This window comes from Trichosurus vulpecula, chromosome 3 (assembly GCF_011100635.1).
Source record: "Trichosurus vulpecula isolate mTriVul1 chromosome 3, mTriVul1.pri, whole genome shotgun sequence".
NCBI lineage: Eukaryota > Metazoa > Chordata > Mammalia > Diprotodontia > Phalangeridae > Trichosurus > Trichosurus vulpecula.
Window position 1 is genome coordinate 111,378,401 of NC_050575.1, and position 19,699 is coordinate 111,398,099.

General features: G+C 39.8%; 1 protein-coding gene across 1 annotated transcript in view; it reads left to right on the forward strand.

Annotated features, from left to right (window-relative positions):
• The window catches only part of LOC118842161 (bactericidal permeability-increasing protein-like), a 39,832-nt gene that overhangs the window by 18,471 nt on the left and 1,662 nt on the right, over window positions 1-19,699 (forward strand). Inside the window, exons 7-13 of the mRNA XM_036749781.1 lie at window positions 356-419; window positions 4,103-4,194; window positions 8,124-8,303; window positions 9,705-9,764; window positions 12,215-12,388; window positions 14,624-14,691; window positions 17,458-17,500. Of these exons, the coding sequence (XP_036605676.1) occupies window positions 356-419; window positions 4,103-4,194; window positions 8,124-8,303; window positions 9,705-9,764; window positions 12,215-12,388; window positions 14,624-14,691; window positions 17,458-17,500 (681 nt within the window). The remainder of the gene's footprint in view (window positions 1-355; window positions 420-4,102; window positions 4,195-8,123; window positions 8,304-9,704; window positions 9,765-12,214; window positions 12,389-14,623; window positions 14,692-17,457; window positions 17,501-19,699) is intronic.

Sequence of the window (19,699 nt, forward strand, 5' to 3'; positions counted from 1 at the left end):
CAAGGATTGGAGGTCCTTGATAATTACTTCTTCTATCTCAGGGAATGTAAGTACTTGCCATTACCACAGACTTATAGCTATTGGTGTTGAAGGGGAACCTGCAGGTATCTAGTACAATTCATTTTGCAGATGAAGAAACTGAGGCTCAGGTAAGTAAAGTGAATTTCCCACAATCCCACAGGTAGGCGGCTGGGCTGGTACTTAAATGCATGTCTTCTGACTCTAAATCTACTGCTTGTTCCACTGAGTTGTAGCTGCTTCCCAGAAAGTTAGAAGGGTAAGGAGCCAGCCCTTGTAGGGGAGTCAATGAGGGAAGGAAGTTTGCTAACCATCTGTATTCTTGGGCTTTCCTCAGATCTGTAGTAAGATAAAAACCTTGACAGCCTTCTCTGTGGAACCCTACCTCCACACTGTGCCAGGTATGTAAAAGTCTCATCATGGGACCCCAAGAGCATGAGGATGACCATGAGGGTGGGAAGAAGGTGGGATGGTGATGACATACGCAGTTCTTCCCCCCAATAGTTCTGCGACTGCCAATTTTGAAGAAGAGTTGGAAGGTAGAATTATCTAGTAAGTTAGGATGAATTAATTGGATTGACAATAGGCAGTAAGGAAAGTCCCTGAACCTATGGCAGACACTTAACTGTGTGTCCCTGGCCAAATCACTCAATCTTAATTTCCTCATTTGTGAAATGGGAACAATAATACACATAGTTTTCATCTTATGAGATTGTTGTGAAATTAAATAATATTTGTGAAGTTCTTCACTAACCTTAGAGAACAATATGGAAATCATTTATTATTATTGTTGGTGGTGTTGTTAGAGATGAATATTCCACTCAGAATTTTCCTACCTGCTTCAAGTATTTGAAATATTACTATTAAAATAGTTGAAGGGCTATCATGCAGAAGAGCTGCCACCTGGCCCTAAATAGCAGAAGTAGGAACAGCGATGGAGATTAAAGAATCTTAGATCCAAGTTGGAAGGACCACATTGGCTGTCCCTTATTTTCTGGGTGAGAAAACCAAGACCCAGAAAGTTTGCATGGCTTGCCCAAGGACACATATAAGTAGTAAAGGTAGAATTTGAACCCAAATTCTCTGACTCCAAAACCAGAACCCTCTACTGAAGATAGACATCAATTCTACTTCAAAGAAAAGTTTATTAAAAATTAAAGCCATTCTGCCTGTTCTAACTCAGGAGATAAGTCAATTAGTCAGTCAATAAACAGTTAAGTATGTACCATGTTCCAGGCACTGGAATTTGAAAGGAGTCAAAAGACGGTCCCTGCCCTCAAGGGGATCATAATCTAATGGGAGAGACAACAAGCAAACACATATGTGCAAAAAAGGATCAACAGGAAATCATTAACAGAGGGAAAGCACTGGAATTAAGAGAAATTAGGAAGGGCTTCCTGTAAAAGGTGGGATTTTAGTTGGGGCTTAAAGGAAGCTGGGGAGTTAGTAGGTAGAGTTGAGGAGGGAGAGAATTCCAGGCATCAGGGACTGTTAGAGAAAGTGCCTAGAGATGGGGTGTTGTAATTTATGGAACAGCAAAGAAGTCAGGTTACTGGATTGAGAATACTCATCAAGGAATAAAGGATAAGATTGGAAAAGTAGGTGAGGGCTAGATTATGAAGGCTTTGAATGCCAAACAGAGCATTTTGTATTTGATCTTGGAGGCAATAGGGAGTCACTGGAGTTTATTGAATAAGAATGTGACATAGTCAGACTTGCACTTTTGGAAAATCACTTTGGTTCCTGAATCACTTTGGTTGCTGAATGGAGGTTGGATTGGAATGGAGAGAGTTGAGGCAGGCAGATCCACCAGCAGCTTCTGCAGTAATCCAGGTTGAAGGTGATGAGGGCCTGCACTAGAGAGGTGACAGTGTCAGAGGAGAGAAGAAAGCATAATTAAGAGATGTTGCAGAGGTGAAACCAACAGGTATTGGCAACAGACTGGATATTGAGGGTGAGAGATAGTGAGGTATCCTGGATGACTCCTAGGGTGCAAGCATGAGGGACTGCTGAGAGAAGGGTGTTTCCCTCTATTCTAATTAAGGGAAGATAGGAGGGGTGCAGTTGGGGGGAAAGAGTGAATTATGTTTTAGATATGTTGAATTTAAGATGTCCACAGGACATCTAGTTCGAGATCTAGTTGGAGATGAGAGATAGGAGGTCAACCGAGAGATTGGGGCAGGATAAATAGATTTGAGAATCATCAGCATAGAGATGGTAATTAAATCCATGGGAGCTGATGAGATCACCTAGTGAAGTAGTGTAGAGGGAGAAGAGAAGAGATCCCAGGACAAAATGCTGTGGAACACCTACAGTTAGAGCGTGTGATCTGGATGAGGAAACAGCAAAGGAGAAAGAGAAAGAGTGGTCAAATAGGTAGGAGGAGAACCAGGAGTGAGTAGTGTCCTGAAAACCTAGAGGGAAGACAGTATCAAGGAGGAGAGACTGATCAACAGTGTCAGAGACTGCAGAGAGGTCAAGAAGGTTGAGGACTGAGAAAAGGTGAGGAGTGCCCCATCACTGGAGGACAGGTTGAGGGGGTGGGTACAAAAAGCCCATATTTATAGACACCTCCTGGAACTAAGGATCATTATCATCTTCAACATCACCGACATCATCATCATCCATAATGGTCATATTACACTATGATGTCCTCAAGGGAAAGATAATATACATGTATATGATTCCCACTTACAGACATGAAAAGTGAGACTCAGAATGATTTCCACAAAGTCATGTGGTTTGAGGCCATATTCATTTACTTATTCTTTCATACAACAAATATTTATTTGTTATTTACTTACCTGCATGTGACTCCAAACTAGGTAGGGAAAATGGTGTTCCTCTATTTTCTTCCTTCTGAGTCTTCTGCCTTTAAATAGAGACCAGTGGTCTCTATACCATGCCTTTGAATCGGCTGTTTCCCATGCCTGGAATGCTCTCCGTTGCTTCTTCCAACCCATAAAATTCCTGGCTTCCTTTAAGACTCAGCTCAAGGGCTGCCTCCTCCACGAGGTTGTTGAATGAATGAGTGAGGTTCTGGAGACCCCTAGGGTGAGAAGCAGGTCTTTTCCCTCACTCTGTTTTGAAATGACAGAAGGTTTCTTGGATTAACAGGGTTTCTCTTTTTAAAGTCCATGTTGCCATTGAAAAATGAGCAGTGGCTCTCTTGCTTCTCCATGCCAGCAAAAGCCCCTCTCCTGACTAAGTTCAATACCAATCCTACCTTGGATCTACCTTGAATCTTACCATGGTTGCAGGAGGCCGGTTTGGGTGCATGCCTGATGGTAAAGTGGATAGCCTGCTCTCTGAACCAGATTGAGGGACATTAGTCCCTAGGACTAGGCCCTGACAAATTTCTCATTATATTCAATTCAATTTAACAAATGTTTATTTGGCACTGGGGATACAATCTAACAAGCATTATTGAGCTCTTATGTTAGGCACTGTGCTAAATTTGGGGGATACAAAGGGAAAAAAACCCTAGTCCCCGCGCTCATGACGAGATAACAATTAAAAATGAGACCGTACAAGGTAAACGCAGAGTAGATAGAAGGCAACCTTAGAAAGGATGACATTAGACCTGAGATGGGAGTGGGGGAACCAGAAAAGACCTAATTGGAAGGTGGGCTTGAATTGAACATTAAAGAATACAAAGATGAAATCAATCCTTGTCCTTGCCCTTGTGGAGTTTAGAGTCTGTAACTCTCAACTTTGAAAAGACACCATGGTGTAGTGGAAAGGTCCAAGGACATAGAATCTAGAGATGTGAATTAAAGCATAGTACATTACTATGTATTTGCTGTGTGGCTATAGACAAGTCACTGAGGCACCTCTTGGCTTCATCTACTGAGCAGAGATATTGGATCACCATCTCCATTGTCCCTTCCACATGGGAGATTCTATTATCTCATGGTCCCAAGTCCTTCAAGTCTTTCCCAAAGGCCTCAACTTCCACTGTGGTCATGGGTGTATTAACTTTTGCACTACTCATTTTACCAGGTGTATTTTGAGGCTAGCACTTTTTAATGGTAAGGTGCTATTATATAAATGAATGATTCCTTACCCTCCTTGCTTCTTGTAGTGAAAGTCAACTTGGATGAAATTGCTGGAATTGATTATTCCCTGATAGAGCCTCCAAAATTCAAGGGCCATCACCTGGACATTCCTCTGAAGGTGAGTGTCAGTAAAAGCAGGAAGGGTTTCCTGCTCAACAGACTCCAGGGGGTGAGGATCTGAGGATCTGAGACTGGCTGCTTCTCTCAGAGCTGAATTCCCATTTCAGTAGCAGATTTTCTCTATGCTTCTTTGGACTCAGATTCATGGGTTCTACTTGCAGCTCTGGGACAGGCCGCAGCACCTTTGTGTGGGTCTCATCATGAGCAGAATCCCTAATATCTTCTGGGAATTTAAAACTCAGTCTAAATTGTTAGAGTGATTTGGGATCTTCCTCTATAAGCCATGAAAGAGCTGCATAGACTACAAGAGCTAGAATCTAATCCCAACTCTGCCGGGTGGCCTTGGACAAGTCACAATCTCTAAGATGCCTCAATTTCTATTTAGAGCATAAAAATGTCTGCTCAGGGAATGGAGCCACCCCCAAAATGTAATTTCTGGAATGCTTTATTTTCAAAAGCACTAGCCCCTAACACATAAATCTGAATTTTCTCTTAAACATCTCCACTTCCTCCAGATCAAGTAGTCAGTCAGTTACTTATAAACAAAACTTAACAGCAAGGATGTGAGGACTAACTTTTTTTTCCTTTTAAGTGAAGTATGTGGATAAGTCCCTTTGTAATGTGAATAACTACCCAAAATTTATTTGTTTCAAAAATCCAGGATTTTCTACTGTAAATGAACTTACTATGTAGTGGTAAAAAGAGGAGAGCACTTCCCCAGTAGTCACAGGATCTGAATCCGAATCGGCTTCTAACTAGTTGTGTGACCTCAATCTATTTTGTAAAATGAGAAGGTTGGAATGGATATTCTCTTAAAGGTCCCTTCTAACTCAAAATTCTGTGGTCTGATCAGTTGATAAATATCAATTAAACTTCTACTATGTGCCAGGCACTATGTTATGTGTTGGGAATACAAGGAGAAAGCAAAAACAGTCCCTGCCCTCAAGGAGCTTATATTCTAAAGGGGTGGGAGTGGGGGGAGAGAAAGTGAATGTAAACAGGCATATTCAAGATACACAGGGTAGAAGGAAGGTAACCTTAGAGGGATAGGCGCCAGTAGCTGGGGGTGGACAGTGAGGGAGGTGCGGTGTTTGTGTAGGGGAGACAGCTTAAGGAAAGGAAGGGGATTAGCAAAATCCTCCAAGAGGAAATGATGCTGGAGCTCATCTTGATGACATGGAAAAAGCAATCAACTTGGGGCTCTGAGAATCTGGACACTTACTTGGGTAGGGATAAAGTCTTTTAACATCTCTGAATGTCTCTCGAAAATGAGGACAATACCTGTGGTACCGCACTCACAGGCTTATTCTAAGGCGTGCACGCACGCATGTGTGTGTGTGTGCGTGTGTGTGTGTGTATACACACTTCAAAACATTATGTGTCAGATATTTGTATAACTATAATTATTGGACTGAGCATCTTGAGTACTTTTTCCAGCACTGCCACCAATGAGTTCTGTTACTTTGGACCAGTAACTTACACAAGTCCACTCTCTAGACTTCATGTTCTCAAGCTATAAAGCTATATAAATATACGTATTATATATGCTTAAATTTATATAAATTAATATAATACACCAACAATAAAAGGTATAATTATATAATAATGTAATTATATAATATAATAAATTAATAAAAATATGAATATACTTATATATTTATCATATATATAGTTCAAGCTACATGAGATAAGGTGCTAATCTCTACTCTGCCTAATAATAACCGTAAGCAATAACTTTTTTTTAAAGAGCCCATGCAAAGATATGCTGGTAAATATTTTATAACCAGCTCTCCCTAAAAATGTATCTATGAGATGAGACATTTTTAAGTTTAATCTGTATTATTAACATTTTCTCCATCACTCTCTTAAGTCTAAACAGTCAACAAAATAATAAATCAAGCCCTGATTTGTAGCCTTTGTTGATTTCTGAGGTTTAAGTGTGCACACTAAAAAAATTAATCATCAACTTGAGAGAGGGTAAGAGTTGGCATCAGCACGTCCCTGAGCCCATGCTTCCTTGCCAGGACTCTTGTGAAGATTAAGCAAAATTCAGGATAAGAAGGATCTTTGAAAAATGTAAAGGAAGGCATTGTGATGCTCCCTTTTTCATTTCTGAAAAATAGGTATGATTCAGGTGTTAAGAAGGGGTAGGAAAAAGAGACAGAGAATATTTAGCTAGTAGGGATTAGAAAGAAACAGGAACAGCAGGTTTATTTAATCCTTTCTTTGGCTTTCCCTGTCTTCCTTCTTCAAGATGCACTAGGAGAGTTTTCCATAGTCCAGCCAACTGCATTTTCTACAGCATCCCTAAGTCACACAGCAGATTCTGGGCAGCCTGCCTTCCAATCAGCTAGTGTTTACACAGAAAACAGAATTCCTTTTAGAATCCACCAAGCAAAGTCTTTACTTGATGATTCATAGGATTATGGAATATTAGAACTGGAAGAAACCTAAGAACAAAGAATATCTGAGTCAGGAGAGACCATCTAGTCCTACCCCCTCAAAAGAGGAAAGTGAAGCCTAGGAAGGAGAATAGCCAAGGTCATCCAGTTTGTAAATCAACTACAGTAAATCGGCTAACTAAAAACATAGCTACTTTCTCTATCGTGGTTCTGATATATCGCGGGTTGGCATAAGAAATTAAATGGGAATTTGAGGGGAGTTTTATGGAAGAAGTAGACAATATGCAAAGGCCAGCAAATGACACAGAAAAAGTTCAGAAAGTCAGAAATGCATAAATAGTATTCCACATAATATTGTGGAATATCAATATACTTTATCTTTTAATACTATAATGATTCAGACCTTCTCTGGTATGAAGGGAGGGCCAAAACATTTTACTCAGATTTTTCAGATCATGGGAGTGCCATGCCCCTAACCCCCCACTTCCCCCATGTGGAAGGCATAACTGTAATTAAAAAATAACACCATAATGAACTCCAAGGGCAAGTAGAGAATTAGAATTTTCTTTTGTTTTGGGGTTGTTTATACCCCTCTGCCATTCCCCCTACTCCCAGTCCCTTAGCATGGTAGTTAATTACTTTCTTGGCATTTTTTCTAATACATTGTAAAAACGCATTATAAAATTAACATGGTATATAAATATAACTAAACTTGCTTAGCACTATTTATAATTAAATTAATTCAGTACATAAATTATCACAACACCTTTTCAATCACAATCCCTAAGTCCTCACAAGGATTTTTGGCAATTTATTCTTATCTAGCTCATGTGTTTGTAGTTTATATTTCATTTTGAGGGTTCCTGCTCTTTTTTTTTAACTTTGCATTAATTTATAAATGCCTCTATAGTCTCTCCTAGCTCTAAAATCTGTGATCCTAGAAGTCTTTCCAGATTTCTTTGTATTCCTCAGATCAGTAATACGAGTATTGTAGTGGTCTATTACATTAATGAGTCGTATTTCATTTAGCTTTCTATTGTCAAACATTCAAGGTGTTCAAAATTTTTTTGAATTACATATAATGTAGTTATGAAATTTTTGAACAGACAACTCTTTTAAAAAATCAGGATATAGTCTTAATAATGGAATTATTTGAATAAAGGTTAAGATCAAAGGATTATGGTTATTTTTGTATATTTTACTGCATACCATCAGACTGTTCTTCAAAGATTTTAAAAGTTAGCAATTCTACCAGCAATGTATGAGTGTACCTGTTTCTATACACCTTTACTTTTAATTATTTTTTGCCAATTTGATTGGTGTAAGATAGTGATTGAAAGGTATTTCAATTCTCTTTGTGGGGTGAATAGTTTGAATGTGGATTGAGTGAGTTGAATACTTTTCCCAGTGATTAGTAACCATGTGTATTTCTTTTTTGGGGGGAAATTGATTGTTCCTAAGATTTGATTACTTTCTGTGGGAAGTCCTTGTCTTTGATTATATTCTCTCTTGCATTCTCTCCTAGGGTCAATTTTTCAGCTTGACTCATCATCATACTCCATACCCCTTTCATCCTTCTGCTGTGGATTTCCGTAACAGCCAACTACAGATGGTCTTTATTGGGGTCTCAAATTCCTTCTTTGACTCAGCCAACCATGTTTACAAAAATGCCGGAATCAAATCCCTCCAAATGAATAGTTCCATGGTAAGGCAGGGCAGGTAGAATTAATCACAGAATCCCAGAGCTAGAGAGAAGCCCATAGGCCACTTAGTATGGTCTGTACCTAAACAAGAACCCCTCATTCCACATCATCACTGACACTTCTAGTGAAGGACAATCACTAGGCCTGAAGGCACTCCTTCCGCTTGATTTTTGGACAGCTCTCTTGGTTAGGAAGTTTTTCCTTATTTGGATCCAAAACTTGTTTCTCTAGAACTTTTATCTGTTAGAGGGGGATGATTGGAATGAGTAAAGCCAAGATTCCTCTTGCTTGCCCCCAATCAAGTTAAACCACATCAGTCTTTTATAAAATACGTACTATATGCCAGACATTTCTGGGGGCTACAGAGAATTACTGGTGAACAACTATGCGAAAGCAAGACGTGAAGGATAAATTGGAAATAAGCAACAGAGGGATGGTGCGAGACTTGTGGATGATCAGGAATGGCTCCTCTTAGAAGATGGGATTTTAGCTGAGACTTGAAAGAGTGCAGGGAAGCCAAGAAGCAGATATGAAAGGGAAGGGAGTTTTAGGCATTGGAGACAGCCAGTGAAAATGCCCCGGGTCAGGAAAAGGAGTGTGGGGGCAGCTAGATGGTGCAGTGAGTAGAGTACCTGCCCTGGAGTCAGGAGGACCTGAGTTCAAAACCAGCCTCAGACACTTGACACACTTACTATCTGTGTGACCTTGGGCAAATCATTTAACCCCAATTGCCCTGCACAGTCTCCAAGTCCTCACAAGAATTTTTGGCAATTTATTCTTATCTAGCTCATGTGTTTGTAGTTTATATTTCATTTTGAGGGTTCCCACTCTTTTTTTTTACTTTGCATTAATTTATAAATGCCTCTATAGTCTCTCCTAGCTCTAAAATCTATGATCCTAGAAGTCTTTCCAGATTTCTTTGTATTCCTCAGCTCAGTAATACTAGTATTGTAGTGGTCTATTACATTAATGAGTTATAATTCATTTAACTTTCTATTGTCAAACATTCAGGTTGTTTAAAATTTTTTGAATTACATATAATGTAGTTATGAAATTTTTGAACAGACAACTCTTTTAAAAAATCAGGATATAGTCTTAATAATGGAAAAAAAGCAGGAAAAGGAGTGTATTGGGGTTACTCAGCATAGTGACAGTGATGATGGGTTGAGGGTGAACGGTCTGCAGGCAGACAAGGTCTGAGTCCTGTAGCCTAAACTTTGGTGTATCATTATCTCAGGGGCAGGTGGTATGTGTGGCTGGGATCGTGGGAGTTTCTGGGAAGATGTTGCTGCTCAAAGGGGATGTGTGGCTGAGCCATCTCTGTTACCCTAAACAGAATTTTTGGTTCTCCCATACAGCTGGATTGCGAGTCTCAAGATTCCTTGCTTCTTCTCTTACTACAGGTCCCAAAGGACTCCAAATACATTTTGTCGACTGACTACTATGGAATTCTGATTCCTCAGGTAAGTTGTCCATCTCTTTTTTGTAACAGTCTTTGAACCAGCCTGGGAGGAAGAGGATTAGCTAACCATCAAGACATCAGGGTGGCAGTTCATAGTGATTACAAGGGGGTACCAGGAGAGAGTAGGCATGGATGGGTGCAACTCTCCCCCCACCCACCTATTATTGAGAAACCTGTTCAAAGTACATGATTGGCCCATCTTTGTCTATGAAGTGTGATCAACAAAGCCCACCAGAGTTACAGGTTATGTTGACAGCCTTATATCAAGTGTAATGAAGTGTTGTTAAAGAGCCACAGAGACATCAATGGGCGTATCCTGATGTCAGTGGGAACACCTAGGTGCCTTCTCTTGTTCCCTCTTACTGACTTTGGAGAAGGGGGAAAACATTTACATGGTGCCTACTAGGTTCCAGGCACTGTGATAAGCACTCTTTTTTTTTTTTTATACGAATATTGTCCCATTTGATCCTCAAAGCAGCCCTGGAGGTGGGGGTTTTATTTTTTCTCATTTTGCAAGTGAGAAAACTGAAGCAGTGAGAGGTAAAAGGACTTGCCCGGGGTTGCAGTTAGTGAGTGCTTGAGGTCAAATTTGAACTCAAGTTTTGCTGACTGTAGGCCCAGAGCTTTATCCCCTGACCCATCAGCTGCCTCTAGGCAGTCTACCGTGTCTGGAAACATGCTCTGCCTGTAGAAACCCCTCCTTTCCTTCAAGGCCCCGGCTTCTTTATGACAACCTAGCTAGAAATGACCTCTCCAGACTTGAACCTTTTCTACTGCCACTCTGTATGAATAAATGAATGAATCAATGAGTGTTTCTTAAGTGCTCCCTATAAGCAAACCACTGTGCTAAGCACAGAAAAAGCTAATACCTCTAGAAGGCTAAGACAGTCCCTTGCTCTCAAGGAGCTCATGTTCTAATGGGAGAGAGAACATATATAGATAGTCTTAACTTCAGGGCAGATGGAAACCTCCCATGGCCCTTAGTCAGGCGTATGCTGGAGCCAACTCATACTAGCTCATGAGAGCCAATTATGAAATTTTCATTGTGAGCATTTACACTTCAGAAATGGCAAATACTGCAAATCAAGGCTTGATTCATTGTTTTGTTGGTTATCTAGACTCAAGAAAGTGATGAAGAAAATGTTAATAATGCAAATTAGATATAAAACTGTGTCTTAACTATATCTTTCTTGGAAGAGCTGGTTGTTAAACATTAACTGGCATACCCTCCTGCTTAAAGATCAGTAATAAAGCAGTTGCTAATGATGTTTGTCCTGTAGGGACATTTCCATCGACAAAAACACATCTGATGCTGAGACATTTGATAGTGCTGGGGACTTTGGTGAGAACTTTTCTGGTTCTTCAGAAGCTGTGGCTCCTGAGGAGGAGGCAGGGACTGTAGCAGCTGCAGAGGCACTGGACAGACTATATATATCTCTACTAGGGTTGCTCCTCTGAAGGATGGTAGGGGGTCATGGAGGCTGAAAACAGGACTGGTGATCTGACTATGGCAGGGAGCTGCTATTTCTGGGGCTCTAGGGTGAAGAGTCTTAGACTACCTGGAGTCTGAGGACTTGGTTGGTTTCCCTGAACTGCTTTTTCTCCCCCACCCCCTTTTCTATTTTTTAAAAAGAATTTTTATAAGTGATAACTTCTGGGAAGCAGTGTAGGGACATATTGAAAAATAAAGGTGCTATAAAAACAAGTTATCAATAAAAAAGTGAAATACTTTCTGCCCTGAAGGGGGCCATTCTACTTGTGGAAACAACATGTATACAGATAAGTAAATACAAAATTTATTCAGAACAAATACAAAGTTAATTATGGAGGGGCATTAAGGAATAGGACAGTCGGGAAAGACCTTTTGTAGGAGAAAGCCCTAGAACCGAGCCTTAAAGGGTCTATATGAAGAGGAAGAGCATTCCAGACACAGAGGACAAACTGCAAAGACCTAGAGATAGAACCCATCACAGAGGGAAAACAAAGCCAGTTTGGCAGGATCTTGAGTGAATAGTGGGAAATCATCCAGGAAATGTAGATCAGAGACAGATTGTGAATGGCTTGAAATTAGGTTTGAATGATTAGAATTGAACAGAGTAAGAAAAGTGTGTTGGGGAGGTGCCCAGCTACAGTCAACTGGGATCCTATCAGCAATGGGGCTTATGTAAAAGTCTAGCCCAGGGGTGGGGAACCTGTGCCGTTGAGGCCACATGTGGCCCTCTAGGTCCTCAATTGCAGCCCTTTGACTGAATCCAGACTTCACAGAACAAATCCCCTTCATAAAAGGATTTGTTCTGTAAAACTGGGACTCAGTCAAAAGGCCACGCCCAAAGACCTACAAGGTCATATGTGGCCTCACGGCTGCAGGTTCCCCACCTTGAGTTAGCCCATCTCTTCCAGGATTTGTGAGAACCAAGGGCATCTACAACCTCTCTTTCTTTGTGTCTGCAGCTGTCCAAGGACTTCCCCAGCATGGCAATGAAAATTGTCGTCGACTTTCCCGCCTCTGTACCAACCATCTTCATTGACTCTAGAACAAAACTGAGCCTCATGTCTTCACTTTCAACCCATGTCTTTGCAATTTTCTCCAACTCTTCTGAGACCTTACTCTTTACACTGCGACTGGTCAGTTTGGATTAGGCTGGGAAAGCTCATGGGTGGTGGCAAACCCAACTGGATGAGCTCTGGTCCATTCACATGTGTAGCACCTTGAAAACAAACAAAAACCAATAATCCAGAAGGCAGGAAATAGAGTCAGGGACCTTGGTTCCCCACCCCGTTCTAGTCGTGGCTCTGATACTAATGTGTATTCTGGGAAATTGGATCTGGAGGCAGAGGACCTGGCTTTAAATCCCATGTACTATGACCTTAGGCAAATCCCTTTCCTCTCTAGGCCTCTGTTTCTTCCGCTATAAAATGAAGAGGTTGAAGTTGAGGATCTCTTAAGCTTGTTTCTAGCTTTAGCCTATGCCCTTGGCTTCCTTTATGAATTTGGACAATACACATCATTTCTCTGGGCTTGTTTTTTCTTTTGGATTTGGAGATAAAAAATCATAGATATAGATCAGGAATATGGATTTAGAGCACAAGGAACCTTAAGGGTTCTCAAATCCACCTTCCCCCTCTCTCCCTCCTATTTTGCAGATGAGAAAAACGATGAGTGACTTGCCCACGAACGCACAATTTGAACTCAGATTTCCCTAATTCTAAGTCTGTTGCCAGATTCATTAAATCAGAGGCTCTTTACTTGAGGCCTGTGAATTTCTTTTTAGTTTGAAAGCTATTTAAATATAATAGATTCCTTTATAATCCTACGTATCTTATGTATTTAAAAACATTATTCTGAAAACTGGTCCATAGGATTCACATGACTGATAAAGGGATACAGGACACACAAAGAAGTTAAGAACTCTTATTTTAAACCATACTGCCTCTTGTCAGAGGAGTGGAGTTCAAATCCATGCTCTGCTGCTACCTATCAGTGAGGCTCTAAGTAAGTCACATGATCTCTCTGTACCTCAATTTACTCATCTGCAAAATGAGAGTATTTGGACTAGATGTCCTGCAGGATCCTTTCCAATTCCAAATTCCTTGGTTCTGAAAATAATGAGGCAAATAATAAATAGCTCACAGGATTGATGTGTGGGTCAGATTAGATAATGTATGCGAAAGCTCTTTTGACAGTGAAAAACAGTATTCCCAAGAGGAAGCTGATACCAAGGCTGATGTGACCTTCTGGTTTTTTGGGGGGCTAGGCATTGAGATGTATAAATGACGACACTCCCACGCCACATCGACATGTGCTTCATCACTTCCAGTGGGATTTACAGTCAGTGGCTCATGGGATTCCCCCAACAACCATGGGGAGAGAGGTAGAGAAAAAGTAATTACCTTCATCTTATAGCTGAAGAAACTTCACCCAAACTAGTGATGTGACTTGAAATATATATATACACACACACACATACACATATGTATGTATGTATATGTATGTATGTATGTGTGTATATGTATATATAAGTATGTATATATGTATACATACACACAAATATATATCATATAAATATATATATTCTTTTTAGATGAGACCTATGATTTCATTAGTATAGGGAATTGAGCTAACTCCCTCTACCCATGTAGATCTATTTCTGCTCTGCATTCATAGTTTTAGAGAGTTGCCTGGGGCACTGAGAGGTTAAATTACTTGTTCAGAGTCACATAGCTAGTGTGTGTCAGAGGGTTGACCAACTTTGAACTCAAGTTTCTGCTGACTCTGGGACTGGCTGTCCAAGATGATCCATGGTGTATACTCACTACTGCCCCAGAACCAACTATGCCGCAAGAGAGGGCACAGAAGCCACTTTTCAGAATCTTTGGTAATGAGATGGAAGGAATCAATCAACCAATAAACATTTTCAAAGCACTTACTAAGTACCTGATCTTGTGCTGCTGAGGTTACCAAAAAAAAAAAAAAGAGAGAGCAAGAGAGAGAAAATAGCTCCTGCCCCTCAAGGGACTTCCATTTTAAATAAGGGAAGGGCTGATACACCTCTAGTTGAGTTTACTAATTAAGCAACGCTCCCTGCCCCCATCTTCACCCCAACCCCCTTCCTGAACTTTGTAGCACTGGAATGGCTCAAAGGCAACTTGGGGAGGAAAAATTTGTAATTGTTTAATCAGTGCTTTAATTGCCCCAATCAGATTATCTCTAGTGCTCTTTTGAAGAAGGGTCTAATTTATTGACTCTTCCAAGAAAATGTTTTTCATGGGCTCTACTGACTTCTCAAAGTCTTCTACAACTCAAAAATTTCCTGATAATATGAGATAATACAACTATATCATTTGCTGTTTTCATTCTAGAAAACAATTGTTACCCTTTATATTAAAGTGAAGTCTGGCACCATTTTGGGGCGCATGACATTGGAAAGGTAAGATGACCCTGGAAGGTTTTTTGAGTCTAGGCTCTTCCTTCTATCCTATGAACTTGAGCAATTCATTGCGCCTTGAGGAGTACCAGTTCTCTTACTTTTAAAAAAATGTATTTTTTAAAAAATTATTTTCTTTTAAAATTTTGAGTTCCAAATTCTCTCTCTCCTTCCCCCACCTCCCTCACCCGCTAAGAAGACAAGCAATAAGGTATCAATTATACATGTGGAGTCATGCAAAACATATTTCCATATTAGCCATATTTCAAAAAAAAGCAAGAAAAATAAAATGAGTAAATTTTATTTCAATTTGCACTCAGAATTTATTAGTTCTCTGGAGATAGATAGCATTTTTTTTTCTACCATGAGTGCTTTAGAATTGTCTTGGATCACTGTATTGATCAGAGTAGTCAAGTCTTTCACAGTTAATCATCGTTACAACATTGCTGTTACTGTGCACAATGATCACCGGTTCTTCTCACTTCACTTTACATCAGTTCATATAGGTCTTGCCATGTTTTTTTCTCTCTCCTGAAACCACCCCTTCATCATTTCTTATAGCACAATAGTATGCCTTCGCAATCGTATGCCACAACTTGTTCAACCATTCCCCAATTGATGAGCAATCCCTATATTTTTAATTCTTTGCCACCTCAAAAAGAGCTGCTGTAAATATTTTTGTACATATGGGTCATTTTCCTTTTTCTTTGTTTGGGATACAGACCTAGTAGTGGTATTGCTGGGTCAAAGGGTAGGCACAGTTTCATAGCCCTTTGAACATAGTTCCAAAATGTTTTCCAGAATGGTTGGGCCAGTACACAACTCTATCAATTCTTTAGTGTGCCTATTTTCCCTCACCCCCTCCAGCATTTGTCATTTCTGATAGTATAAGGTAGTACCTCAAAGTTGTTTTAATTTGTATTTTTCTAATCGTGATTTAGAGTATTTTTTATATGACTATACATAGCTTTGATTTCTTCTTCTGAAAACTGCCTATTCATATCCTTTGACCATTTGCTAATTGGGAAATGGCTTTTATTTTTATAAATTTGACTTGGCCTATACTCAGTATATATTTGAAAAATGAGGTCTTTATCATAAAAACTTGCTGTAAAATTCTTTTGATATGACTTCGTTTTCTATGGTACCTGTAAGCAAAAATATAGTGTCCCTGATTATCTCTTTTAAGTAGGTGTATTTTTGCTTTTGCTTTGTCTGAAATCATGATTACTTCCTCTGCCTTTTTTTTTTACTTCAGCTGAAGCATATTAGATTCTGCTCCAGCCCCTTATTTTAATTCTCTGTGTGTGTCTTTTTGTTTCAAATATGACTCTTGTAAGCAACACACTGTTGGATTCTGGTTTCTAATCCACTTTGCTTTCTGCTTCTGTTTTATGGGTGAGCTTATCCCATTCATGCTCAGAGTTATGATTACTAACTGTATTTCCTTCTATTCAATTTTCTTCCATTTATCTTCCTTTGAATTAATTCCGATGAGAGTGAGGTTCAAGCATTGCCTTCCAACCCCCAATACATTTTCCCATCCATTGTAAAAGCTCTTCCTTACACATCTCTTTTATGTGAGAAGATTTCCCCCTATCCCACTTCTCCTTCCCCCTTCTCCCAGTGCATGCCTCTTCCTTCCCCCTTCACTTTTTTGGAGATCATTCCAACATAATCGACTCATACTCATGCCTTCTGTTCATGTAGAGTCCTTAGGAGTTACACGTATCATCTTCCCATATAGGAATACAAGCAGTACATGTTGAATCCCTCCAAGTACAATGAAAATTACATGAAGTCAAGAACCATTTCTCTTTCACCTTTGTATCTCTAGGGCTTGACACTGTCTAGCACATAGTAGATGCTTAATATATTTCTGATGAATGGAATTAAATATGGCAAAGCCTTCATTCAGAACCTATTACTACACTATTTCTCCCCAACATCATTTTGACAAATGTAATTTTTGCTATGGCACATGGACTTAATATCTTCTTTTTTTTCTTTTTTAGAAACAGTAGAGCTTGGAGTAAATATAGCTGTAAATCTGCTAAGCATAGAACATGTAGCCTCAAGGTCTCACCTTTTTGAGAGAATGAGTGACATATTGAATGACCAATATAAATGGGAACTCTTGTTATTTTATTATTATTTCTTCAGATACAAGTGGTCCTTGAGGGGGCGGAGAGAGGAACAGGGAGACCCTTGATGACCAGAAGGTTCCAGGATGGAGCAGGGAAATGGCCAGACAAGCTAGCTATACCTTCCTCCTTACAGCCTAGCAAATGATGGAGGTGGAGACTTGGTACTGGAAATAAGCTTGAACTTTTAACAGCAAGAATAATAGTGGACATTCCTATATTGTACTCAGGTTCACTAAGGGCTCTAGGCCCTTGCGACTGGGCCGTGAGGTCAGTAGTGCATGTATTATCTCCACTTTGTAGATAAAGGTCTCAGAAATGGGAAGTGACTCAGCTCTCAATGGCAGAGCTGGGATTCCAGACTAAATGTTTTGACTACCAATGCTACATCTCCAGATTGATTGGTTGATCCTACTATATTGGGTAGGAACCCCTTTTCTAGAAGGGGCTTTATGAGAGTTAAGCATTCCTAATTTCTCTCTTCTGCCCCTACTTCTTTCCATTCCAAACCAATTTGAACACTTTCCTCTAATTCCCAAAGCCTGCCCCTTCAAGCTAGAATACTTGAAAGGTCTGGAATTCAAGCATCTCCTTTTCTCCTCTCTCTTCTCTAACTTCTCTACAGCCTCGATGTGGAATTGGAGCAATCATATATTGGCCATTTCCAGGTGAGTCTGAGGGAGAATCAGCAGCTTTTGAACTCAAGGCTGGGGGGGAAAGCACTTTGTTAACTATTAAGTGCTGTAGAGATGGGAGCAGCTTTTGCTATTTCTTGGTCTCCATGGGAACTGCTCTGAGGACCACATCCAGGTATATTAAAAAATTAGGATTCGGCATGGAGGGTACGTGCATGGAGAGATTTCTTGCAAGTACGTGAACTTGGATTAGAAAAAAAGAAAATCTCATTTTTATTTTCACTAACCTCTAACTGAAATTTAGCATTTTCTTCAATTATAAGTTAAAAAAAATTAGACATGCCATTATGGGGAGTGGGGAGGGAGGGAGGTGGGAGAAAATTTAAAACTTATGGAAGTGAATGTCCCAAACTAAAAATAAATAAACTTGTAAAAAATGTTCGGAGAAGATTTCATCCAAATGACACTTGTTCTTTCCCAGACTACCAGAGGGGTCCATGACACCAAAAAGCTTTAGAACTCCTGGATTAGATAACCTCTAAATCCTTTTCCACTCTAAATCCCATGATTCCATGAGATCATAGACAAAATAATTGAGTGATTGAATTTTTCATTTTTTTAATTGAGGTGAGATGGATTTAGGGAAGTTAGGTGGCACAGTGGATAGAATACTGAGCCTGGAATCAGCAAGACCTAAGTTCAAATCTGGCTCGGATACTTACTTGCTGTGTGACCTTGGGTAAATCACTTAATCCTATTTGCCCCAACTTCCTCATCTGTAAAATGAGCTGGAGAAGGAAATGGCAAATCACTCCATTATCTTTGCCACGAAAACCCCAAACGGGGTCATGAAGAGTCAGACACAACTGAAGTGACTGAACAAAAACAGTAACAAAAATGGATTTAGAGCTGGAAGGGAAGTAAGAGGTCATCTAGTCTACCCCCTTCATTTTATCGATGAAGAATCTAGGGACCAGAAGAGTTAAGTAACTGGCTCAAGGTCACACAGATAATAAATCACAGAGACAAGATGTGAACCCAGATCCTCTAACACCCAAACCAGAGTACTATGGTGTCTCAGCATTGCTTTGAACACAGAAGATACATTCTTTTTTTCAGAATCAAGCACACATATTTATTTTACATATAACCTATATATTTTTACTTATGTCTCTGTATGTAGATAGCTATATAATAACTCATCTAAGGCTGATTCTTTCTGTGGTTGGCATTTGAGGCCCACAAGACTGAGGTCATGGGCTTGATTGGATCTGCCCTGTGGCCACAGGCTACATCTTCAACTAGGCCAGTCTCCTCACAAATGGGTGTCAGAACTGCCTGATCTAATCCAAACCAGATCAATAGCATCTGCTATATTGTTACTCTGTGCATGTACTATGCTAGGCATTGAGGATACCAAAGAAAATGGAAAACAGTCCCTGTCCTCAAGAGCTTATGTTCCATTGTCATGAATCACAAAGAGAGACTGAGTGTTTCCACGGTACAGAAAACAGCTTGAAGTACAGATGAGGGGTCAGTAGAGTCCCCTCTATAGCCAATGGACAACTCTTTGTTGAATTAGGGAGATCACTCTATCCTTGTATGCATTTTCTTGACATTCCAGCTCTTTTTTGAATCCCGGATTTGGAAGGGAATTCAGAAGTGGTCTTACTTAAAGTTAGTTACCCAGTATCTCAGATACATGGTTCCTTTTCTCCTGGGTTTAAGTCAATTAATTGTAATTATAAATAATTATAATATAAACCTTATAGCTATAGCATTTTCCATTTTACAAAGCAATTTACTCATGACAGGACAGCTAGGTGGCACAGTGGATAAAGTGCTGGGCCTGAAGTCAGGAAGACTTATTTTCCTGAGTTCAAATCTGGCCTCAGATACTTACTAGCTGTGTGACCCTGCGCAAGTCATTTAACCCTGTTTGCTTCAGTTTCCTCATCTGTAAAAATGAGCTGGAGAAAGAAATGGCAGAGCACTATAGTATCTTTGCCAAGAAAACCCCAAATGGAGTCACAAAGAGTTGGACGTGACGGAAATAACTGAACAACAAAAATCACTTATGACAACCTGGTAAAGAAAGGGGTGCAGGTGTTATTACCTTCATCCTACAGTTTATGTAAATTTATAAATTGTCTCCCCTCATTCAAATTTAAGTTCTTTGAAGGCAGCAATGGTCTTTCTTTCTATTTTTATTTGTCTTTGCAGAATTTTGTG